Source organism: Cnephaeus nilssonii (genome assembly GCF_951640355.1).
Source record: "Cnephaeus nilssonii genome assembly, chromosome: 10".
Classification (NCBI taxonomy): Eukaryota; Metazoa; Chordata; class Mammalia; order Chiroptera; family Vespertilionidae; genus Cnephaeus; species Cnephaeus nilssonii.
This window is the reverse complement of record NC_137081.1, coordinates 40,351,012-40,376,309: the sequence shown is the minus strand read 5'-3', so window position 1 is coordinate 40,376,309 and position 25,298 is coordinate 40,351,012. Positions and strand designations below refer to the sequence as shown.

Here is a 25,298-nt window from a genome sequence, read left to right as displayed (position 1 = left end):
TGGTCCGTGGAGACCGGGCTTCCGGTACCAGCTCTGCTACTCACCGTGTGACTGTGGGCCTGTTATTCGAAGACCCTGGATCCCAGTGTTCTCCACTTCCAGCTTTCCTTCCGGTGGGCTCTCCACAGGGGCCTCGCTCTCCTCCCCTTAGTGGTCCTTCCCTTTACGAGGACAAGGCAGCTCAGTCTCCCATTTGCTCTCAGGCTGGTGGACCAGGTGGTGTCCCTTCTCCGGCTTTTTTGAGTTGTTCTAGGCAGGAAAGGGAGAGGAGAGGCGGAGGGCCGCTCCGTACTTATGTGGGCCAGGTTCCCAGCAGGTTGGGGAACGAGGGGCACCTGTATGCCTCACCTGACTACCATCTAAAAACATCACAGTCTCAGATGGAGCTGGCTGTCAACAAAAAGCTGACTTCATTGATACGTTGCAATTACAGAGAAGAATTCTGTCCCCATATTTCTGAGGCTGAAGCTGGTATCAGACAGGGTCTCCTCCACATCCCTGGTGACTTCCTCTATAACTCAGGGAATGTGTACCTATTACATCTTCAGCAAGAAGCGTTTGTCCTGGAGTCTTTGCTGCTTTGGAAGGCCCTTTAGAGAAGCACACACCTGCACGAGGCTCATGAACAGCGGCCTCTGCTGGATGCAGAAGGAAAGGAATCCTGAGCCCCAGGGCTCTAGAACTTTCCAAGGTGGAGTTTGTCATAGCCTGTTTTTATGGGGAGCCGTGCGCAGGTATTTCTCAGATGGCTTAGGCATCTGTCCATCTGCTCCCTCTCTGAAACATGCAGGACAGCATTCCTTAAACTTTTAAAATCATTTGCATCTTTAAAATGAAATGAAAAATTTTAAGGAATCATGTCCTGAAAAAATATACATAGGCATAATCTCAGGGAGCTCAGACAGCTAAAGACCTGAGGATAAGCACGGATTCCAGACTTTTAGGACCTGCCATCTTTTTCAGGGAATTCCTGACAGATTGGAAAGCATTAGTACATCTGCCCACTCCTCTCACCTGCTTTCTACCCTTTCTTAAAACGGAGCGGGGGTGAATGGGAGTCGTCCCCAGGAGCCACACTCCTGACACCACATCCTCAGGGGAACGTGGCTTGCTGGGTCAGACTCTGCTTCTCCACTGCCAGTTCCACAGACAAGGACTTGTCACTGAGAAGGCTGTGGGCGGTAAGGGGCCTCCCATCTCCATGAGTCACCCCACCCCACCCCCACCCTCCTGTGCCTGGAGAGTCTATCAGCCTGGCTTTATTACATGTATCCTGAGGTCCCCAGACAATCTTAAGAAAGACCTTTCCACAGATGGTTACAAAGCCCCTGAGCTATCATTACAGGGCCACTAAGGGCTAGAAATTTGGTGGTAGGTAAAGGTCTTTCTTCCTGTGCTGGGGTTCCCCGGGAGGAAATATGTAAGCTTATTGATGTAGAATGACAAATAAATGTCATAGCTTTCTCAGAATAGCTCAAGACATTGTAAAACTAAAATTTGATCAAGTAACTAGTTTGCTTCAATCTCTTTCATGTTCCCCTTACCTCCTAGGGCAGTGGTCGGCAAACCGCGGCTCGCGAGCCACCTGCGGCTCTTTGGCCCCTTGAGTGTTCTAACGCCACTTCTTCAAAATAGACTCGCCCAGGCCGGAAACCGACTTCTGCGCATGGGCCACGAAGTTTCAATCGCACTGTACGTGCGCGCCCGCACGTGGTATTTTGTGGAAGAGCCACACTCAAGGGGCCAAAGAGCCGCATGTGGCTCGAGAGCCGCGGTTTGCCGACCACTGTCCTAGGGTGAAGCCCAAACTCTGTAATCCTACATAATAAGAGAGGAATATGCTAATTATCCATTATGCCTCAAGGCTTAATGACCAACTGCGCGTAATGACCAGATCATGGATCTGCAGGAGGGTGGGGCAGTGAACTACAAGCGGGCAGCGAAAAGCTACAGGAGGGGGCAGGGCAGCAGGCTATGGGGGGGGGGGGGAGGGGGAGGGGGAAGGGGGAGCCACAAGAGGACGGCAGAGAGCTACTGGCGCATGGATTCGTGCGCAGGGCTACTAGTATGTGTATGGAACCTTTGGCAACCTTGTCCTGCCTCTCACTCCCAGCCCTTCAGAGGTTCTCACACCAGCCTTACTAACGAGTTTGTTTCTAATTTTCTGACTGTATTGTGCTTTCCCTTGTCCCCAGACTTCTGTGGTTGCAAAGGTCCTCTGCCCGAAAGCCCTGCCCCACTCCTGCTTACCCCAGACTTCAGGCCACAGCGTTTACATGGAGTTTCCTCTAACCGGCTCTTTGCCATTTCTCCTTCTGCATCAGAAGCCCCAGCCACGTGCTCTCAAATACCTTACTTTTTTTTTTTTTTAATCATAGCACTTACTTTCATTTCTTAGGTGATATCCAGTTCCTCCTTCTACTGAGATCTAGTCTTCTTCACACCTTCCACATTTTCACCCTCTGTCCCCTGTCTCAGCCTGCATCATGTGCAGCACCAACAAAAACAGTTCCATCATCAAATAACATCAGGGAGCATTGGATTATCTCTTGGAGAATCAACACATACTAACTCATCAAAGGCTCTGAGAAGTCCTGCATAAAGAAGCATAATTACCCTACCCAAGTCCTGACTCATGTTTGTCAGAGGGGAGGGAGGTTGGGGGACTGGGTGAAAAAGGTTAAGGGATTAAGAAGTACAAATTGGTAGTCCCAAAATAGTCATGGGATATAAAGTACAGCATAGGGAATATAGTCAATAATGTTGTAATGACTATGTATGGTGGGTGCCAGATGGGTGCTGGAAATACCATGGGAACACATTTTAAAGTATGGTTGTCTAACCACTATGCTGTACACCGGAAACTAATACAAAACGATATAGAATGTAAACTGTAATAAAATTAAAATGAAATAAAATTAAAAGAAAAAAAAGGAAGTACAATTACCCAAGTCCTAAGTTTATTTGGTTATGGAACACTTTTTTTTCACAGCATTTCCCAACTTCCCTAGGAAGAGTTTGGGAACTATTGACCCAGACATACCATAAGCATAAACCTAAGCTTTCACTTTTTATAACCTTAGAATAAAAATTGATGGGCCAATCTATTTTCAAAAGTCCTTCCATCTATCTAGCAGACGATATTTTCTCTCATTACAAGGCAACTGGACTTGCTCTGCCTGGATTTCTCAAAATGACATTTGGGGCAGAGTAAACAAATACAAATGACTTTCTCTTCCTGGAGCACAACCATAAAACATTATTCTTGAACCAGTCACCATGGAGACCACCATTTTTACCTGTTATTTTACTGACTGCTTCTGCTTTACCTCCCTCCCCACCTCTACATGGCTCATCTATAGAATCAGCTACTCCTGGATAGAGATGATGAATTCATCTTTTGAGACAATCCCTCAAAACACTTCTTATAAAAATGTGTTGTCCCATGGGCATCATGTCCAGAGGTTGAACTGTGTCTCCCCAGAAAGATATGTTGAAGTCCCTAGTACCTTAGGAGGTGACTTTTTTGGAGATAGGTCTTAGGAGGTGACTTTTTTGGAGATAGGTCTTGGCATGGATAATAAAGTTAAAATGAGGTAAATTAGGGTTACCCTAATATGCTGGTAGCCATCTAAACAGGGGAAATTGGGACCCACACATACAGAGAGAATGCGATGGGAGCATGAATGTGGCCATCTATAAGTCAGAGTAGCGTGGAACAGATCTTCCCTAACAGCCCCCAGGAGGAACAGACCCTGCGGACACTTTCATTTTGGATTTCTAGCCTTTCTGTGAACAAGCCCCCACAGTGTGGGGTGCTTTGTCCCAGCAGCCCAGGCCAGATGATGCATCTGGCGAACATGGGTGCGGCCTGTTCTCTGTCCCCTCTAAAATGCTGCTTCCCGGGTCCCTATTGTATGGTGGTCCCTAATATAGTAATGCTTGCTGGTGCTTACTGGTGCTGTGCCAGGCATTGCTCTAAAAGTTTCATATGAAGCAACTTGTTGAATCCTCACAACAACCCAGTGAGGTTGATGCTGTTGTTATTCCCATTTAATGGATGAGAATATCAAGGAACGGAGAAGTTCAATAACCTGTCCCAGGTCACACAAGTTAGCAGATCCTAGATTTCAGGTTCTCACTCTGGGTTTTGAGCGAGGATGTGTAATTCCTACATTATGCTATCACGTAGCCTGGGTGTGGGGTTTATAAAATAGACCGGAAAGATTCAGCATAAAGAGGGAAAGGATGACTGAAGATTTCTCATGGGCTGGATTGGAGCCAGGAAGCTCGGCTTGCTCCTCTCTGTCGCCCCCTGTCCACACGGGGAGAGAAAAGGTGGTCTAAATTGGAAATGCAATGATGTGGAGAAGCTCTGGAGGGTTGCTGAAGGCGTGGAGCACGAATCCCCTCCACCCTCCGCCCGGGAGCATTATTCTGGGAGGAGTGAGGGGAAGGAGGCTGGCTGGTGAGTCCGCGAAGGGTTCTGGTCGCTCCCGCGGGAGTGCCCCAGACGGACTTGCAGGACCCTCCCTATGCAATGCTCTCACTTGCGCCCCCGTGGCCACGTGGAGCTGTTTTCCCCAGGCCCCTAATTCATAAAAAGAAGGCAGGCCTTGCCTGTAGCGATGACCTCCTTTGCTGGATAGATCGCGGCCCCTCCCCTCTCTCCCAGGCCCTGTTGTGCTTGGGAGCTTCAACTACAGAAGTGCGAAAAGCTTTAAAATTCTCATCGGCTCTGACTATATCTCAGCGGGCGGCATAGGCCTTGTTTAAATATTAGCATGTCCTGCTGGGGATCATCCTCAGGAACCACCCAGTAAGTCCTGCCTCTCTCATTTAGGTTAAGAATAGGCATTTCAAGTTGTAGTGGGTGCTGTGGTACCGCTCAGATTCCCCTAGGTTCTGTGTACCCGACCTGGTTTCTGGAGTACTGTTTAGTGCCCCAGCCTGCAGAGATTGCTCTGCCCAAAGGTCCCCCCTCCGCTGGGAGGTTATTCCCCCACCCCCACCCCCCACCCCAGCACACAGCCTGTAGCCACCAACTGGCAGAGAAGGGGGTCCAATGAGGCTACTTCCCCTCCCGCCCCCCTCAAAAAGAGAACTAGCTCTGGTATCATTTAGGCTCCCTGTGGGGTTGGGCTGCCGCTGCTGCTAAGGCTTCCCTTTCTCCTCTGCCCTGCCCCCCCTCACTCCCCCTTTTCTGGCAGCAGCGCCTCAAACATTCCTTATACAAGAGTCCTTGCTCTGGGCTCTGCTTTTAGGGACCCTGACTTAAGACAATACTTGCTGAGTAAATGAAGGAAGACCCAAGATCTTATTTTGGAGAATTAAAATGGACAGTACGTTTGCTTCAGGCGTCAGCTTTGGCCACTTGCACTTACATTTAGAAGTGATTGTACTTGTATTTACATTCGTAACTTGTGCTAATTAGGTAATTTGGGCAAGGAATCAACCTCAAAGGTTTACAATGACAATGATCTAACTGAAGTGGATAACTATAGATATTTTGGGCACTAGATATTTTACTATCAAATATATAGATCAATTGTTTTAAAAAGCATGATACTATAGCATTTAAAACCAGTTCTTTAGCTTTGAGGGCTTTTATTTGTTTTATCTCAATTCAGAGCTGCAATAGTCAGTGTCAGGTGCACAATTAATAATTTTCCTTGAAGTTGTCATTTTCTCTTCACTACACTCCTTGAGGGACAAGGTCAGTATCATCTTGCTTATCTGTGTGTTATTCTCTGTGGTGTCTAGCACCAAATATTGTAGCTGTTTAATATCTTTGATAGATTTAGTTGAATCAGCTCCCATAAAAATAATTTTCTTGATAAGTGTAGAAGATTTCATCTATTATTTTTAGGGGAGTTTTGTTAACTTTTGAGGATAAAATTATCCATGAAAATCATATCTATGCTTTAAAAATTGTTGAATATATTCAGCACGATAATTTAAATAGTTGTTTTCACGAACTTATGAACAAGGGGCTACTTTGAACTTGAGTTGCTTTATCTGATGAAGGCACATACCTCCCCAACCCCAGAATTTCACAGAAAACAACCAACCACACGTTTTGAGGTGCAGATAGCTTGCTTTTATTTTGTTCTTACTATCTCCAGGAGGTCCAACAATTATAACTAACAATCGAATTTATACTTGCATGAAAAGAACTACATCAGATCGACATTTGGGGCAATTAGTAATGTTGTTTTTAGTTTAACGACAGCTTTGTTTTGTTTTTGTTCTTGTTGTTAACTTTTTGCTGTGGCTCTTTGCTTAGTTGCCCCAGTTTCTCAGGGTAATTTAAATTTAGAGCTACCACACGAAGGCATTGGCTGCACCCCGGGACCTCCAAGAGTTGGCACTGCTCCGACATAGGAATACCTGACCAGCTTGGTTAAATGAGGGGATGGCCAGGCGATGTTACTTTTCCAAGCTACCCAGGCACTCTCTATGGTCAGAGACAGTGTAAAAGGAGCGAACAAAGTGCTGGCCGTTGCACTTTGCTCTGGTAATATTTAGGTCATGATAATTCTGAGTGTGACATCATCAGAGAAAATGTAAGACGTTAAAGTGTTGCTTACAGGAGGGTAAATGCAAACATCACCAATGCCTTACATTTCTGATTCAAGTAGGTCTTGGTGCACATGCCAGGTGATGTGCACAGCATTATCTTTCAGGTGGATAAGACATCTTCAGTGGGGAATTGCTCAACCCACTGAGGCATACTTAGACATCAACGTTATGTTGAGGCACAAAGATTAAGTGTTGAGCAGGGTATTCGTTCCATAAGAAACTTTCTCCTACCAACAGTTAGTTTCAGAAGTTACATTGTAAAATGTCATAAAATAATGGTACAAAACTTTATAACCGTTAATCCGGCTATATACAGTATGTACATGTCACTAGAAAATGCGTAATATTCTTAGGTCAACAATTAGAAAAGGTTGAAATGCATATTTTGAACTTTGACTCATTTAGGTTGATACAAAACTACTTTTTTTCCTTAATATTTACAGATCAGAAAGATTAGTCCATGTGAATCGTTAGTGAAAGGTTAAGGAGGATGAGAGCACCGGCCCTCTTAAATGGATCGAATATTTATATTCACAGTAGCAGAGTCACATCCAAATTCATTCCCTAAGCTTAGGGTATAAAGTCCACCGTCTTGTTTCTGTACGTCCATGATGATCAGAGTGGTCAGGTCCTCTGTGTTTTCAATGTGGAATCTCCCCTGGTCTTCATTTTGGATTTCTCTTCCACCACACGACCATGTTATTTCTGGGGTAGGCTCACCAGTGAAAGCACAGGCTACTGTTAGAACTTTGCCCTCATCAATGCTGATGTCAGAGGGAAGAGCTTCAATTTTAGGTGGAATGCCTTTATGGAACAACAACAACAAAAAACATTTTAGAATCACAGAAAAAAATTTCCATTTGCTTTCTACTGAATTGTATGAACTAAAGACTACACAGTGCTACTAGGCTTGTCAACCTCTACCAGTAATTTTATTGCTCACCTCTTACGCCTGCTTTAAGCATTTTACTACTCGAGCTCGCCAGTTGAGTCATACTAGATTGTCCCATAAAACTGCTGGAACTCATTCCTACAAAGGACTCTTGCATGGAGGACATGCTTTGGGCAGACATGCTTGCAAATTTCATTTCAGTCATGCTGCTAGCACTGCTGCTGCTGAAACTGCTGAAGGAGGCCTCCTGCTTAGACGCAGACATTTGGACTGACTGAGACGAGAAGCTTCCTTGCAAGCTCGTGTCATCACTTGTCTTCAATACTACCTCTCTGGGAGGTTCTTCAACTAGAGCTGTGGACCATAGCAGATACGGTGAACATCAATGACATCTGGTTAAGTTGTGACATCTGACATTGACTTACAGAAATGGCAAACTTAAACACTGTACACAGAAACGGAACCCGAACAATGTGCTGTGGAAGCTTAAGCAAATACATACATACATACATTTGTCAAGAGCTAGCCCAGTGTCTCCAAGAAATGAATCCTTCTGTTTCTACCATCGCATTACATGCAGGTACTAGAATCACTAGGAGGAAAATGATTAGTCATATAGAAAATAATTTATATGTTGCGCATTCTGAAAAGAAATGTAACGGGGCAGTCGGTAGCTTTGCCTTGGAAGTTTCTGTTGAGCTGTAAAGTAACTGATCGGAAGAATGAATCCACACAGGAGGCCTGTGCCTCTTACCTATGGAATTTAATGAGGCTCCTGAGTCTGCTGTGATCAGAAAACAAAGGCAAAAAAGAATTTTTTTTTAAAAAACAAACACATAAAGGCCTTACAGAAATAAAGAAAATGGCAAAGATATACTTACGAAGGACAGTTAAGGAAGCAGTAGCTGAACACTGGCCACGGAAATTTTTGGCCTTAATGGTGTACTTCCCACTGTCATTTACTGACGCATTTCGGATTTCAAGAGAATATACATTTCTGGAGCGACTGACATTGATATTTGAAGAAACAGAAACCTAAAAAGAAGAAGAAAAAAGTGTTTCTTTGACCTCTTCAGGAGTATATGTAGTGTTTAAAATTTTCTTCAATAATAAATTCATAATTAAACTTACGGGCAGGTTGTTTTTAAACCATTCGATTTCAGGAGAGGGCTCACCACTGATTTCACAAGAAAAGAGAACACTTTGTCCTTCGTTAACATTCTGAGATCTGGGCTGTGAGATGAAGGCCGGAGCATCTGAGAGTTCTTTGCTCAGGCTCAAGTCGTACTGACACTTGACGATTCCTTGACTGGTTTTGCCAATGCAGGTGAGGATTCCTTGGTGTTTGTGACTGGCTTCCTTGATGGTTAGGGTCTGATCGCTGCCCGAGACGCCGTATCTGTACTCCTCGGAGTTAGTGAGCTCTACTCCATTGAGCACCCATTTCACATCAGTGGCACCAGCCATGTTGGCTTTTAAAGTCACTTTCTGACCATCGGTTATGCTCATCTGACTAGAAAAGGCTTTAATTTCAACTTGAGTGCTGATTTCTTCCATCGCCTGGGACGCTTTAGTGACTTCTTCATGAACAATGGATTTTTCCAAGGAGGCTGCCTCTGACTTCTTGACTTTTTCAGAAATTGTAACCTTTGACGCTTCCTCCATGAGGGCTAACTTTTCTTGAGATTTCACCTCTGACTTCTTGATTTCTTCAGAAATTAAGGCTTTCTGGGAAATTTCCTCTTGGACAACTGCCTTCTGGGATGTAGTTTCAGAAGTCTTTTGTGTAGATACTTTCTGTGTCTCAGTGTCTTTTACGGCTAAAAAAAGAAACCTCTGTGAGGCAAACTGAATTGGAAAGAGGCCCCATCCTTCACTCCTGTACATGCTGCAAGTGAACGATTACAGAGGAAGCAGATGCTGGCTTCTGTGTGCAGGGTAGGTAATACCTGATTCTCTCTCAGTGCCAATCGTGGCAAACTGCCATGCTTGACTTTTGAAATCAGTGTAATAATTCTTTAAACTAAACTGAAGATGATTTTTAATGACTTAAGGGGAAAAAAGTCTTGCAAAGAATAGCCAAAGAATTTGGGAGATGTGTGTGTTTTGATTAATAAAAAGTGAACTATGTTTTAGATGACTGAGATGACAGCAAAGTGATTTTAATGAGGAAAACTGATGTAGCTCTTTCATTAACTTAGCAAAAGTGAAGGTTTAGGGAAGAAGTACCATTTTGTAAAGTCACTTGACTTTCTTCCTAAACATGCCTGGGAGCAGGGGCTGCCCCTATGGAATCCTAATATATAAAAACCCTGGGTCCGTCACATCCTCAACGACCGGACACTCGACCTAATGCCCAGGCTGCGCGCACAGCAGGCTCTGGTGGGTGGGGACTTGTGGCAGTGGAGACAAGGGATGGGGGAGGTGGGCTGGCTCTCACACTCACTCACAACCATACACACACACAGACATACACAGCGCCCACCAGCTCACAGCCTTTTCTCCCTTTCTTTCTCACCCTCCCAGCTCGCTCTCGGAGCCTCTCTCAGAATGAGGAAACAAAACAGACTGGGCCTGAAGAGGCCTGGATGGAAGAGAGGGCGGGCAGAGGGTGGAGTGGCCCCCCCTGGTCAAACCCCCTCCCAGCCAGAAAAGAGGAAGAGGGACACAGGGAGGCAGGGAGGCCTGGAGGACTGCTGAGAAAAACAAAGAGAGACAGAGACTGGGTGAGATCAGGCCGGCAGGGGAGGGCAGTTAGGGGTGATCAGGCAGGCAGAGACAGTTGGGGGCGAGATTAGGCCGGCAGGGGAGGACAGTTAGGGGCAATCAGGCAGGCAGGCAGAGGCAGTTAGGGGTGATCAGGCAGGCAGGCAGGTGAGTTTCTTAGGAGCCAGAGGTCCCAGATTGCGAGAGGGATGTCCGACTTCCAGTTTACGGACATCCCCCAAGGTGTCCCCTATTGGAGAGGGTACAGGCTGGGCTGAGGGAACCCCCCCCCCCCACAAATTTTGTGCACCAGGCCACTAGTCTTATTTAATACCACACACAGTTAGGTACTTAATATGTACTTTTATAAATTAATATTTTAATATTAATATCTTAATATTAATATTTTTAATATTAACATTTATTGATTTTGAGAGAGAGGAAGGCAGAGGGAGAGAAAGAGAAAAAACATCCATGTGAGATCAAAACATCTATCAGCTGCCTCCTGCACGTCCCCTACTGGGGATTAAGCCATCAACCCGGGCATGTGCCTCAACTGGAAATCAAACCAGCAACATTTTGGTGCATGGCACGACCAACACCCAACTGTGCCACACTGGCCAGGGCTTAATATGTAATTTTTTTGTGAATATAAAAGTATATGCTAACTTCAAATATGTGTATTTCTACATTTGTGTACAAATGGTATTCTGGAATTGGAAAACAGTTTTAATACTTTCTCATGGGTGGGTTTGTGTGTATGAGGAAGTGTTTAGAAATGTTACTTTAATATTGTTTTCTGAAAAATGTTGGTGAGAACAAAAGCCAACCTACCTTTTATGGTTAATTTGCAGCTCGAGGACACAGATCCAGCTGAGTTCGTTACTGTACAAGTGTAAAGCCCGCTGTCAGAAGTGTCAGTCTTAAGAATTTCTAAGAGGAATCCTCCTTTGTCTTCAGAGAGTTTATATTTACCTCCCTGTGTAATAGCCTGTAGAATGCAAGTGGTTTGAGTTTTAAAAAGTGATTTAATTTTCAACTTTATTTGGGAGATGGGGATGAGGGAAAAGGTTAGTTATTTAGAAGATAAAATTAAGGTCATTTAAGAACTGGTTACCTTTCCATCCTTTGTCCAGATGACAGTTGGTTGGGGTTCTCCAGTAACTTTAATGGAAAATTTAGCGATGCTGTCTGAAGAAACAGTTGTATCCTGCAGCCCAGTAACAATTACTGGCTTTGAGGATATTGGCTCAGGAGCTTTTGTTTCAGTTTTCTTGGTTTCTATTGCCTCAGCAGTTTTCTGAGCTGATACCTTGGCTTCTGTTGACTCAGCAGTTTTCTGAGCTGATACCTTGGTTTCTGTTGACTCAGCAGTTTTCTGAGCTGATACCTTGGTTTCTGTTGACTCAGCAGTTTTCTGAGCTGATACCTTGGTTTCTGTTGACTCAGCAGTTTTCTGAGCTGATACCTTGGTTTCTGTTGACTCAGCAGTTTTCTGAGCTGATAGCTTGGTTTCTGTTGACTCAGCAGTTTTCTGAGCTGATACCTTGGTTTCTGTTGACTCAGCAGTTTTCTGAGCTGATTTCTTGATTTCTGTTGCCTCAGCAGTTTTCTGCACTGTTGACTCAGCAGTTTTCTGAGCTGATTTCTTAGTTTCTGATATGCTCGACACCTGCTCATGGATGCTCTTAAAGGTTTGTCCCATGAATTGTAAGTTAGTTTTGGAAGTTCCACCTTCCCCAGAAATCTCACAAACGTATTCTCCACAATCAGATTCAGTGAGGTTATGGATTTTGAGCTCGTAGGTACCATCTGCTGAATAATGAAACTGGAAATGCCCATTTTCCTTCAGTTTCTTGCCATCTTTATACCAGGTGACCTCTTTTGCACATAATACACTACTTTCGACGGCACAGGTCAGCTTTGCGATGTCTTTAACAGCTTCTGCTTTCAGGGACTGAGATATCTTGGGTGGGGCAGAGACTGGTAGCTGCCCAACTTTCTCTGTTGCTGTGGGTTTTTTCTCCGTGGGTGATACGGCTTTTGGGGGAGAAGTTACCAGTTCTGGGGATTTCACTCGTTTTGGAGACTTAACTCCTTCTGGGGATTTCACCTGAGGCTCTGGGGATTTGACCTTTGGTGGCGAAGTCACAGCCTTTTCAGTAACTCTGGCCTTCTGAATAGTCAGAGTAAACTGTGCTTCTTGCCTCCCTTCACTGTTTTCTACCACCACGCTGTAGTTGCCCTCATCAGAAGCCTGGACTGAAGAGATCTCAAAGGTGGACTTGTATTTTGTGGTGGTCACTTGGTGGCGGGTGGAAGTACTGATCACTTGTCCTCCACGCAGCCAGGTCACAGTTGGTACCGGCTCACCATCTGTGTCACAAGAAAACCTTGCAGACTCTCCCTCAGAGACAGTTATGGACCTTGGCTTGGTTAGGATTCTCGCTTCCAAAGTGGACTTGATCTTTCTGTGTGTGGATTTTTCTTCCAGCGACTTTTCTTCTATGGCAGCCCTTTTCATTTCAGCAGATGCGTGGTGTTCATACGATGAGAGACTTTCCCTTGTCTCTGTCATCTGCGACTTCATTTCCCTGACTGAAGAAGAGGCTTCCATCTCAGATGTTTTCTTGAACGATGAAACCGCATATGCCTCTGTCTTTGTCAGGTCAGGGAAAAGGGACCGGGGGACGTCCTCATCTCTGCGCCGGGAAGCGTAGGTGGTATAATCCCCACCTGTGACATCCAAGGTCGCGTAGTCAGAAGCTTCACCTTTGTAGTTGGTGCACACGGCGCGGTATGTCCCGCTGTCATCAATATGACAGTCTAGAATTTCCAGGGTCAGGACCCCACTCGTGTTGGTGTAATGAATCTTACTGCTCTCTTGGAGTTCTACACCATTATGGTACCATTTAACCTCGGCCGTTGGCTTGGACTGAACGTTTAGGATAAACCGGGTATTCTGGCCACAGGGTACCCTGTGGGAGCGCATTCTCAGTGTGATTCGAGGGGCATGGTCCAGCGTAAAAGGCTGCTGACTCAAAACTTCATACTTCCTTTCTGATGTCTTCTGAGTCTTTAAAGCTGCCTTCATGGACTCATACCTAGAAAAGATATCAAATCTTGCCGACCTCTCAAATCTTGAGAGTGATCTCTCACTAGAGACGGGGCTGGGGGAGCGTGGGCGAGTTCTCTCTGGAGTGGGAGACCTTCTCTCTGTGTCATCTTCGTATTCCTCAGCTGGTTGTGGGTGTGATCGGATCAGTTCAGACACCGGCCTCATTAGCTCAATGTAAGTTGGAGACAGGGAGCGCCGTCGTCTCAGAAGTCTAGACACAGAGGAGGATGACTCTCTCTGAGCACGTTTTGTGATTTCGTATTCTTCCTCAATTTCGGTGATTTCTGTCACTTTTCTCTGTTGCTTTGATTTCTTTCTAGACTTTTGTTCCTTTGACATGTGGTCAAGCTCGCTTTTGTACTCTGAGAGACGATGGGTGGTGGTAACCGGACGAAGCAGCTCTTCGTCCTCCTTCTCAGCCATGATGCGCTGCCGCTGCTTGGGCTGTCTGTAGGAGGCCTGGGCGTGCCGTTCCCGCAGTTCTGCGTAACTTGTGCTAGTGTCAGCCTTGGTTGGGATGTGATAGGTTGAGTATCTGAAGTCTTTTCTTGTTTCTTCCACCTTCACGTGAGCCTGTGGGGAAGAGTAACGCAGACTAGAAAGCTCAAAACGTGGCGGGCTCCGGCTTGGGGGTGAAGCTGAAAAACCTAATTCAAGCTCCTCTTCAAGACGCAGCCTCTCTTCCTCCGTTCTTTTCATCGCCAAGTAGTCGTCAATGGGAAGGAGTAATTCTTCATCTGAGATGTCCCCAAGGGAACGTCTTCTCGGTCTGTAATAGAAGGCGTAGTCCGGAGAAGGTGTGCGCCGGCGGGCTGGCCTCACCGTTTCAAGGTCATCTTGGGTCAGTTTGGGAATGCGCCATCTGGGTTTGTATTGATCCGTAAAGCGTGGAAGAGGTGTCACATAGAACTGTTCCCATCTCGAAAGGCGGATGCGCTTTTGTCTTTTCTGTACAACTCTGTCAATTTTCCCAGGCATTTCATATTGATCACGGATCTTTTTGTACCATTTCATGTCAGACATAGGCACAAACTGTTTAATGCGTTGATCTTCTTCTATGACGGTCCGCTTGTGCTTGCGTGGCTCTGGTACTTCATAGGGCATACGGAGTTTTCTCTCCTCCTTCTTTTCTTCTGTCTCAAGCCGGAACTCCCCCTTTACGGTCTTGGTGCTTACAGCTGGTTTGTAGAGGATAGCAGCTTCTCTCAGAGCCTCTTGGGCCACCTGTGTCAGCGGCACACTTTCCGTTCCAGAGAGAATTTCAGCCATTCTTATTGTCTTGTCAATTTGCTTCTGTACGTGTCTTTCACGCTCCTCTTTACTCTTGAATTCTTGTTTGACGTACCGCAAGCGCTCCACTTGTAAGTGAGCCTGGCAGCTGGTGGATCCAGCTGTGTTTGTGGCTGTGACCCTATAATAACCAGTGTCTTCAGGCAAAGTATCCCGGATGTGCAAAGCATAATAATCCAAGCCTTCGTGGATAATTTCAATGGTAGGCCCAAGGGACAGTGGCTGACCATCTTTCTCCCATTTTAGTGTTGGCGGGGGGATGCCAGAGACTCTGATCTCAAAGCTGACACTCTGGCCTTCTTGGCATTCTGCGTTTGCCAGTAGCCTTTTGAACATGGGTCTTAAGGTTGTATCTGCTGGAGGTGGGTGTGGGGTTACAGTCAGTTTTGCTTTACAGCTGTCCTCACCGTATTTGTTTCTTGCCACAATAGTATATTCAGCATCATCATCTGTTGTTACACTGTTGATTGTTAATTGGTAAAGACCCTTGTCAGACTCAAATGTGTATTTCTTATCATCATCACCTGGTTTGATTTTCTGACCTGATTTGTACCATGTTACACGAGGCTCTGGGTGGACAGTAATAGTTACTCCAAATCGGACGTTTTCACCCACATAAGCTGTCTTGTTATAGAGAGGCAGGGTAAACTCTGGTGGCCTTTCCAGGAGTCTCATGGTATCTGTTCTGCGCTTCATTTTCTTCATGGTTCTACGGAAGTAATAGTCATAAACTTCTCTCACACCTTTAACAAACAGCTCTGCATAAGAACTGTCTTCACCGTAGTCATTGACTACTTTGCATCTGTAGGTACCATCGTCGAATTTGGTAATGTCTTTGATGTACATGGTTGCCACTCCATCTTCATAGGTGATTTCGTATTTCTCACTGTTCTCCAGCTGTCTGACACCAAAGTACCAGGTCACTTGGGTAGACTGGTCATAATTTTCAATTTTGCAGACATACTTGACGTATCCCCCTTCTTCGCCAACTGCATGCATTATCTGCCCAGAAATCGGGCCAATTTCAATGGATGCCACTTTAACTTTAGCAACACTCACTCCCTTCTGAGATCGAATTGCACCACCACAGGAGATTCGGGCTGCTGACACAACCATGTTGAGGTCTTTCTTGATCAGAGTGTGGTAGTACCGCCGGTGTTTTAATGTTCTGATAACTTTAGTACTGACTCTGTCTATCTTCTGCTTCAGCCATGGGTGCTGGAGCGCTTCAGATGCTGTCATGCGAGATTTTCTCTCTTTCACTAACAGCCGGTCAACAAAATCCATGGCTTCGAGGCTGATCTCTTTGAATGCCTCCTCGTCAAAAGTATATTCAGCATTCCTGATGTTCTCAATCATCTGTTGGTTAGTTTCAGCCAGGAATGGATTGATACCACTCAACAGCACATATACCAGTGTTCCAAGTGACCACATGTCTGTGGCGGTACTGACCACATCATGCTGGTGGACTTCAGGTGCATAGTATTCAGGGGCAGTGAACAGAAGCCTGAAGTTGTCTCCTGGCTTCAGCTGACGGGCTTGACCAAATTCTATGATTTTAATGATGGAGCTTCGTCTTGTTTGGTAAATGATATTTTCTGGTCTAATGTCAAAGTGTCCAATACTCTGACTATGTAAGAACTCAAGAGCTTCGCAGACCTGGCGAACATAACTTACAATTTCTCTTTCAGTAAGTTCAAAAGCACTGGTATTAATGCGTTCAAATATGTCAAGTCCTGATATGAACTCAAAGATCATAACTAATTCTTCCATGCTTTCAAATGATTCATGGAGATATAAGATGTTTCGGTGCCTAGCAATATTTAGAATGGAAATTTCCTTCTTTACCAAAACCTGATCAGTCCCTTTGACTTTCACAAATTTAGCCATGTATGTCTTTTTTGAGGCTGTTTCAACACAACGATGGACGATTCCAAACTGACCACGCCCAAGATCTTCAGCAATCATATATTTCTCATAGAGTTCCTTGGTTGAAGAATGAGATGCTTTAGTCATGGAAACTTCCATGGTTTCATCTACCTCTTCATCATAGTTCATAGCTCTGGTCTTATCTTCTTTGGTTACAGTTGGTTCTGAAGGCTCAGAAGGCTTGCTCAGGCCAAATTTATTTTCAGCTATTACACGGAACTGGTAACTTGTTTTTCCAAATAAGTTGATCACGGTATAACGTGTTTCTCGGGCCTGTCCTACACGGAGCCATCTTTCTGCAGTCGTTGCACATTTTTCAATAATGTAGTTGATGATTTTGCTGCCACCGTCAGTAGCTGGCTCAGTCCAGGTTAAGTTGACAGAATCACGTGAGACGTCACTAACTTTGACTCCTCTGGGTGGGTCAGGAACATCAGCCACATCCAGTTCAACAGTCTTCTGATCAATTCCAAACCTGTTTTTAGCACAGACCACATAGAAACCAGCATCTTTTCTCTCCACTCCATTGGGGAAAACAAGTGATGTGAAAGATCTTGTGACAATAACTTGGTAGTGGCCATTATTGTCGATGAGATCTTGTCCTTTCTGCCAGGTGATCACGGGATCTGGTTTGCCACTGAAAGGGATCTTGATGCTGATCACCTCACCTCGGAGAGCATGAACAGCTCCCATGCCCTCAAGAGTTTTAGGCAAGTGTATCTTAGCTGGGACTGTATCGGAAAAAAAGGAAAAAGAACATAATTTAGAAATACCTAACACTATGTGAGTGCAACAACTCCCCTCCAATTAATAGTGTCATCTAGCACCAAACTTATGTTTACTAATGTGCTTTTACCTTCCACTTCCAAGGAGGCAGTGCCAGACACGGATCCCCCTTGGTTGGTAGCTCTGACTTGGTAAACTGTGGCATCGTCATCCGTGACACTTGCAATAACGAGCTGATGGTAGCCACCCTTAAACTCTTGAATCCTGTACTTTAATCCATCTGCAATGATTTCTTTGCCTTGTCTGTACCATTTCACAATAGGTTTTGGATGGCCAGTCACTTTGCAGACCAAAGTAGCATTGCTCTGATATCTGACGTTTAGGTTTCTTAGTTCATCTTTAAAGTGTGGTGCCTGAATTGGGACATCAGATTTGGGAGTGACAGGTTCTGATATTTCACTCCATTCGCTTTCCCCACCTAAGTTTTCACACTTCACACGGAACTCATATTCAAGACCTTCAATAAGGTTTTGCACTGAGAAGACAGTTTCTCGGATTTCTTCTGTTGTCACCGCAATCCATTTATTCTGCTTCTTTTCACGCTTCTCAAGGTAGTAATTTCTAATCTTTGCACCGCCATCACTAGCAGGTGGCTTCCAAGCCACAACACAAGACTCTTTCGTGACAGCAGAAATAGTTGGCTTGCCAGGAGCACTTGGCTTTTCTATTTAAAACAAATAGACAAAAAGGATTTGAGTCAAGAGGTGAAACAAGCAGCTTTATTAAAAGCTGATTAAAAAAATAAAATGTTATAAATTCCAAGTTCTATTAAGAATAGCTATTACAGAAAAATGAATGGGTTAGTTTGTGCTAAGAAACTAACAAAACACAAAGTTCCTTTTTAAAGAAGGGATAGGGCATATACATGGGTGGGCAAAAGTAAGTTTATAGTTGTGAGTATGTGAAACACAGTTTATTCTTATATTATAATTTACTAATTATTATGTTGTTTTCCATACAAACAACTGTAAACCTACTTTTGCCAAGCCTGTATTTGTCCTTTTAGATATGCAAAAGTTCAATTTAAGTGAGATAAAAGGTTCTTGCGCTTTACCTGATTTTTTGCTATTTCCTTCCAAAATTTATTTCTGTTTCAAAGACTTTTATGTGAAGATATTTTTTTGTAAAGAATTTTGCCATGTGAAGATTGTAGTGGTTGTACAAGAGGTTGTACTCACCAAATGGACTCTTTATGATCACAACGGAGGGGACCTCTAGAGGGTTACTGATGCCAAAAGTGTTCTGAGCCGAAACCCGGAAGTAGTAGCCAGCATTTTCTGTGAGGTTCACAATCCTGCAGGTTGTCACTGAGATGGCTGAAGACACCAATTGCCATTCAGCCCCTTCCTTGGCCTCACATTTCTCCACCACATAATTGGTGATCCAGGAGCCTCCGTCATCTTCTGGTGGCTTCCAGCTGATCACTACCGAGTTCTTTAATAGAGCTTCAATCACAATGGGTCCTGTAGGTTTGTCTGGTTTATCTGTTGGGGGAAAATACAATAGTAGTGGTTTTTGTAGTGTGTCTCCCAAGAGCTTTTTTCCTTTAAAAATAAAAACACACACACACACAAAACACTGAGGATGAAAATAAAATACCTTGTATTTCCACATCAAGGGTGGCATCAACTGTTCCCAAAACATTGCTGAGCTGAACTTTGTATTTCCCAGCATGAGTCTTCCGCTGGACATTCTTCATGACGAGATGAGTGTAGTGCTCAGTGTTTTCAATAGCAGTGTTTTCTGAGTTTTGCAAAAGTTTCTGGCCATGGAACCAAGTGATGGCAGGTACTGGACGACCAATGTACATAACATGAAGTCGAAGTGTTGAACCCACAGCACCATAGTATTTCTCTTTCAGTGGGTAACCAGGATGGAACTGTGGTGTTGCTTGCAGGAGAAGCTTACTACTGGTTTCTATCTCTCCAACCTCATTGGTAGCTATGCAGGTATAAACGCCTTCATCTTCTTGTTCATCTGTCATTACTGTCAGAGTATGTGTGCGTCCATCTGAAGACATTTTGTACTTCCGGCTTTGTATGAGCTCCTTACCAAATCGGTACCATTTAATGTCAGGAAGAGGCCTTCCAATGATCTGGCATGAGAGTTGGGCAGCTTCACCCAATTTGGTGGTAACATCCTCCATTTCTTTGCGTACTCCTGGGGCTTCTCCAGCTGAAGGATATGAAAGATAATATTAATGCATATTGTTACTACTAGTTCTATAATCCTTTGTCCTTGTATATCAGGAATTTAAAGTGTTGTTATTGACCAACACTTTAATAGACACCATGATTTACATGAGTCTAATTCTTAAAAACTCTTTGCAGTGATTTTCCTGGGGTCAAATGGAAAAATAGGGATTCAGTGAGGACATTATGCAAATAAAGAGTGATTTTTCTCTTTATAATTGGGAGGCATTAACGATGTATAGAGTTTTGGGGAAATAGGAATTCTCTGTATAAATCTGTGGTATCTTTGCCCTTACTTAGGTTCACTGAAGTTGGTACATTTGTTGACCCTTCAAGTCTTGTTAGGAACTATAAAAAACACAACCCATTGCATTCGAGGGAGATCCTGTTCCAGGACTGTGTTCAGTTCACTGCACCTAACATCTACTGGGGTTACGTGCTTGGAACGGCTTCCCATAGAATCTATCCACTACTCCCTGTGTGTGCATATGCCAAAGTGAGTGATTCTTTCCATACATTTGCTCACCAGTAAAGCTTTCTGGAGATCTACTTAGTTTAGAGGAAGAGGTAGCCTTAACATGTTACTTAGTTTATAAATCATAGGCAGAGAACTAATAGCTACTTACATGTTAGTTTAGTCTTTACAGACATAGCAGTTCTTCGAGGTCTGCTAAGCCCAGCCTCATTCTCAGCAAAAACCCTGAATTCATATTCAGTAGCTTCCAGCAAGCCCCCTATTGTGAATTGCCTGTCCTTGATGCGGTCCTTATTGCTCTTCTTCCAGGCACTGTCTCCAGATTGTCTATATTCAACCCAGTATCCAAGGATGTCTTTGCCACCATCACATTCAGGTTTCTCCCACTGTAGAGTGACACTGTCTCTGGAGATTGAAAGAATCTCAAGTTCTCCAGGTTGGCTTGGCTTATCTGAAAATAGTTTAAAACAATTAAAAGAGAGTTAACTATACTGCTGAAATAAAAGAAAAACCCCAAAGATGGCTTGCCCCTTTGATGTTAACCCCTTCAAAAAAACCTCTCTCCTTACCAAATGGATCTTTGCAAATAATTGGTTCAGAAGCAGGGCTGGTCTCACTTAGGCCAACATCATTCTGTGCTATGACTCGGAACTGATATTCAGCATCAGGAACGAGCCCCGTGACGGTGTACATTGTGGTCGTTATCTGAGTCTTATTGTGCCTGACCCACTTGTCAGTTGAGGTCTCCTTGCGTTCGATGTAGTAGCCTGTAACTCGAGAACCACCATCGTCTTTGGGCCGGGACCAGGACAGGCTGACAGAACTCTTGGTCACATCGAGTACTTCTGGAGGATTGCTTGGAGGCTCTGGAGGATCTAAGGTTATAAGTGGAAGACACACGTGTATTAGAGTATAGTGACAAATCTTGTGAGCTGATGCCTTCATTTCAAAACAAGAGTACTGAAAGAATTTTTACAAGGTTGTGGTTGGAAGAGCACTTACTTAGTGGTGTTTTTGGTACGACTGGTTCCTCGGATTTTAAGGGTTTGCTGATGCCAAACTGATTTTCTGCTGAAACACGGAAATGGTATTCCACATTTTCTTTGAGGCCTTTTACCACCAGAGATGTACCTCGGACTCTGGAATCAATGGTATACCAGGCGGCTTTAGGCACTTCTCGTCTCTCAAGGATGTAGCCTAAGATGTCGGCACCACCATCATCGGCAGGAGGTCTCCAGCTGACCCTTACAGAGCGAGCTTGTATGTCATCATATTCAAGTGGCCCTTCTGGAGTGTTAGGAATTCCTATCACCTTGACCTTGATGTAAACAGCCTTCTTGCCACATTTGTTTTCCAGAACCAGGTCGTACGAACCAGAATCATCCCTGACAGCCTCTTTGATGACGAGCTCAGTATGTGTTTCTGAGGTTGCAATCATGGCACGCTTACTAATATCTTGGCCATCTTTGGTCCATTTACATATTGGGTATGGTTTTCCTTTGATTGGAATGGTAAGTCTGATGACTCCACCTTGTCTTACAAAGAGACCCTCCTGGTATCTTTCATCAAGTTCCACATCAGGATGTTCTGGAAAAAAAGGTAGGTTGCAATTGTCACTTGTGTGTAGGAGTGGGGAGGGGAGGAGAAATAAGTCTTAAGGCAATTATAGAATAAAGTAAGTGATTACTTGTCTTACCAAGCATTTCAGTGATTTTGACTGTTCCTGGTACCTCAGCAGGCTCTCCAGGTCCACCAGCGTTACAAGCGAGGATACGGAATCTGTATTCAGCACCCTGAGGTAGGTGTGTTAGAGTATATTCCCGAATCTTGGTTGGGGTGGTATTACATTTGGTCCATTCATGTTGATCTACTTTCTGCATTTCAATCAAGTAGCCTGTGACTTTAGATCCACCTTCGTCTTCTGGAGGGCTCCAGGCCAGGGAAACGGACGTCCTGGTTGTATCAGTAACTCTCGGGTTTTGTGGCTTTCCTGGAGGAGCTGGGAATAAGAATAAGATCACAACAACAAACTTGTTAAAGTTGTTGCAAGTTGAAAATCAACTGTGCCACCTAACAAATCCACTGAGTGTGGAAACACGGACTGTTAGCATTAGAATATTTTTTGTTTTGTAAAAATTTCATTTTATAAGGTAAAAAATACTAAAAGCTCTTGTTTTTTCCTTTGTCTTAAATACCGTATTTTCCGGCGTATATGCTTTATTTATAATTACTACTGCTATATCACATTTATCATCAGTTTTTAAAGTGCTTTCAGAAATATTAACTTGCTTAAAATTTTTAACTGGAGTCCCATTTTAAAGAGGGGAAAACAGGCTCAAGAGAAGACTATAAAAGTTATTTGACAAAAGCTCCTAGGGGCAAGTAGGGAGGGGATTGACGACAAAGGGATGCAAGCACATTTTTTGAGCTGACGGAAATGTTCCGCATTTTGATTGTGATGGTGGTCATACAACAGTATAGCTTTCAAAACCTAACAGACTTATACATTTCGAAAGGGTGAATTTTACTATATCAAATTATACCACAATAAACTTGACTTATACAAAATGTATTACCAATTGGATCCATGGCAACGATGGGTTTAGAAGGACGACCCGGTTTTCCAGTCCCTCTCACGTTAATGGCCGTGACACGGTGTTCATATTCTAAGCCTTCGATCAGGCCAGTGGAACGGTACCGTGTCATCGTCACTGGTACTTTATTTACACGGACCCATCGTTCTGCTCTCACTTCTTTGCGCTCCACAATATATCCGGTCACTTGGGAGCCACCATCGTCTTCTGGTGGGTACCAAGTGAGTGTCATGCCATCACGGGAGACATCAAATATCTCTAATGTTTCTGGAGGTCCAGGAATACCTGCAGCAAGAAAAGGTGACACAATATTGGCAATATGAATAAACCAAAGACTCATATATTTGTACCAGTGTGTTACCTTTTTAAATGGTATATAAGACTCCTGTGGCTCTTTTTCCAAACTTTTCATTTTTTTTTACTTTTCTTGCTGTTCCTTGTTTTCTTATATTTTATAAACATTTATTAAGCATGCATTCTTTCTCTCACTTTACCAGAGCCACTGTCCTTCCTTTCTTCCCTCCCTCTCTTCCATGTATCTCTCCTCTCCTCTCTCCTTCCTTCCTTCCTTCCTTCCTTCCTTCCTTCCTTCCTTCCTTCCTTCCTTCCTTCCTTCCTTCCTTCCTTCCTTCCTTCCTTTCTTCCTTCCCTCCCTCCTTCCTCTTTCTTTCATTAAAACAAAATCTAACCACATTGAAAACCTCCAAGAAAAGGGGGGTTAGAAACCTTAGAAAGACCTGGGTTAATTTTGTGACCTATTTTTACTTACATTAGGACACATTAAGAACAGATTCCTTTTTGTTAACATTCAGAATCATATCAGAAGAGGGGAGAATGGAGGAAGTGTCCAAGGACTTACTGATGCTGCTGCGACATTCTATGATCTCCGACTGCAAGTAAGAGCCAATCCCGAAGCGGTTGGTTGCAGCCACACGGAACACATACTCGTTTCCTTCAGTGAGTCTGGTGAACTTAAATGTCGTTCTAGTCACTGATTCAGACACTGGCAGCCATCCTGGACGATGGGCATCACGTTGTTCTACCACATAACCACTCAGTGGAGCACCACCATCCAATTCAGGTGCTTCCCAGGAAATGGTAACTGAAGTATCTTCAATTTCATCAATCTTGATAGGCCCAGTTGGTGGACCAGGCTTGTCTATGAAAGAAAAAGAAATCCAGGGAATCAATTTTCACTTCAAATCAAAATTGGGTGACTGAATGTCAGCAACAATTTGCATGTGTCTTTGCTACATGTCCTTACCAAGGATGATAACTTTAATGGTCTCTGAAGTAGTTCCAGTTACATTTTTCAATTCAAGTGTATATTCTCCAGTATCTCTGATCGTGGTTTCACGGATGGTTAATTTAGCTACTTTTGTATGAGTTTCAACTGTGATACGCTCTGATTCTTTTAGTTTAGAACCAGAAAAGAACCATGAAGCAGCAGGAGGTGGACGACCAGCGATAGGTATCACCAGCTCTACTGGTCTGCCCGCTGGGACATGGATGGTCTTTTGAGGCATCGTAGAGAGATCAATTGTTGGCAACACTATGAGAAAGAAATGAGGCATTTGTTTTTAAGCATTATTTCTAAGGACACTGTGTCATGATTTCTGAATGTTTTCTTTATTTTACTTTACTATTATTGCTATTTTGGGCAATTTGGTACGTACCTCTGAGATCTTGTATAGTCACGGGTGTGATGATCTCTCTTGGTTCTGACACACCTTTCTCATTTTGTGCCCTTACTCTAAATAAGAACTGTTCACCTTCATTTAGGGAAATAACAGTGTGCTCTAGGACTGTGGGTTTTAATGTAACAACCTTCATCCATCTGTCAGTGCCAGCTTTGCTGGCCTCAAGAACATATCCAGTGAGTCGGCTACCACCATCATAGAGTGGTTTTTCCCAGGCAAGGGAAACAGTTGACTTGGTGACATCGACCACTTCCAGTTTTGTAGGCACCAAAGGCACTTCTGAGACCAGCACTGCATCAGATGTTTCACAAGGCTCGCCAATGCCATAAATATTTTCTGGCAACACTCTGAAATAGTACATGGTTCCTTCTATAAGTCCAGAAATTCGGTAAAGTGTCTTGCTGCATTTGGTAGTTACTGTTTTGAATGCTCTCATGGCAGCTTCACGCTTCTCAATAATGTAGTTGTTGACTGGAGCTCCACCATCAATTGTGGGGATTTCCCAAGTAATGGTCACAGAATCTCTTGATACTTCCTTAACTGTCACTGAAGGACAGGGACCAGGAGTATCTAAAAAGTAGAATGAAAGATCCATAATGCTTATTTGCCTGATTGGTTGATAGATTTTCTTTTTTGCCAGAAAATATACTTAACATAGTTTCTCTCTAGAGAGGTGACAGATGTATCTTTTTAGAGACTCTATTCACAGCATCATCAATTTTCAGACAAATACTTACCATATACTTTAACAAGGACTGTTGCTGATTTTTTGCCAGATTGATTTTCGGCTTCAATGGTGTATTTTCCAGCATCGTACCGGTTAACTTTGTCCACAATAAGTAAAGAGTAGCTGTCAGTGGTGTCAATAATTGCCCGGTTTGCAAGGTCAATGCCCTTCTTGCTCCATGTTATGACAGGAGGTGGTCTTCCAGATACAGACACCATCAGGCGTAATGAGGCCCCAGCTCTGACGGTCACAGTCTTCTTTAAATCGTCTGCAAGCTCAAGATCTGGTATTTCTGGAAAGTAAAAGT

The 25,298-nt window shown here is 43.9% G+C and overlaps 1 protein-coding gene across 1 annotated transcript in view; it reads right to left on the bottom strand.

The window, feature by feature from the left end:
* Positions 1 to 6,114: 6,114 nt before the first annotated feature.
* TTN (titin) overlaps positions 6,115 to 25,298 on the bottom strand; it is a gene marked incomplete at its 5' end in the record, with an annotated part of 276,293 nt that continues 257,109 nt past the window's right edge. The window contains 19 exons of the mRNA XM_079783141.1: positions 6,115 to 7,386; positions 7,526 to 7,828; positions 8,356 to 8,509; positions 8,606 to 9,294; positions 11,015 to 11,171; positions 11,298 to 11,462; positions 11,799 to 17,248; positions 17,374 to 17,967; positions 18,482 to 18,787; positions 18,903 to 19,478; positions 20,122 to 20,421; positions 20,540 to 20,845; positions 20,973 to 21,557; positions 21,667 to 21,969; positions 22,547 to 22,849; positions 23,424 to 23,723; positions 23,829 to 24,116; positions 24,241 to 24,834; positions 25,002 to 25,283. Of these exons, the coding sequence (XP_079639267.1) occupies positions 7,091 to 7,386; positions 7,526 to 7,828; positions 8,356 to 8,509; positions 8,606 to 9,294; positions 11,015 to 11,171; positions 11,298 to 11,462; positions 11,799 to 17,248; positions 17,374 to 17,967; positions 18,482 to 18,787; positions 18,903 to 19,478; positions 20,122 to 20,421; positions 20,540 to 20,845; positions 20,973 to 21,557; positions 21,667 to 21,969; positions 22,547 to 22,849; positions 23,424 to 23,723; positions 23,829 to 24,116; positions 24,241 to 24,834; positions 25,002 to 25,283 (11,951 nt within the window). The 3' untranslated portion in view covers positions 6,115 to 7,090. The remainder of the gene's footprint in view (positions 7,387 to 7,525; positions 7,829 to 8,355; positions 8,510 to 8,605; positions 9,295 to 11,014; positions 11,172 to 11,297; positions 11,463 to 11,798; positions 17,249 to 17,373; positions 17,968 to 18,481; positions 18,788 to 18,902; positions 19,479 to 20,121; positions 20,422 to 20,539; positions 20,846 to 20,972; positions 21,558 to 21,666; positions 21,970 to 22,546; positions 22,850 to 23,423; positions 23,724 to 23,828; positions 24,117 to 24,240; positions 24,835 to 25,001; positions 25,284 to 25,298) is intronic.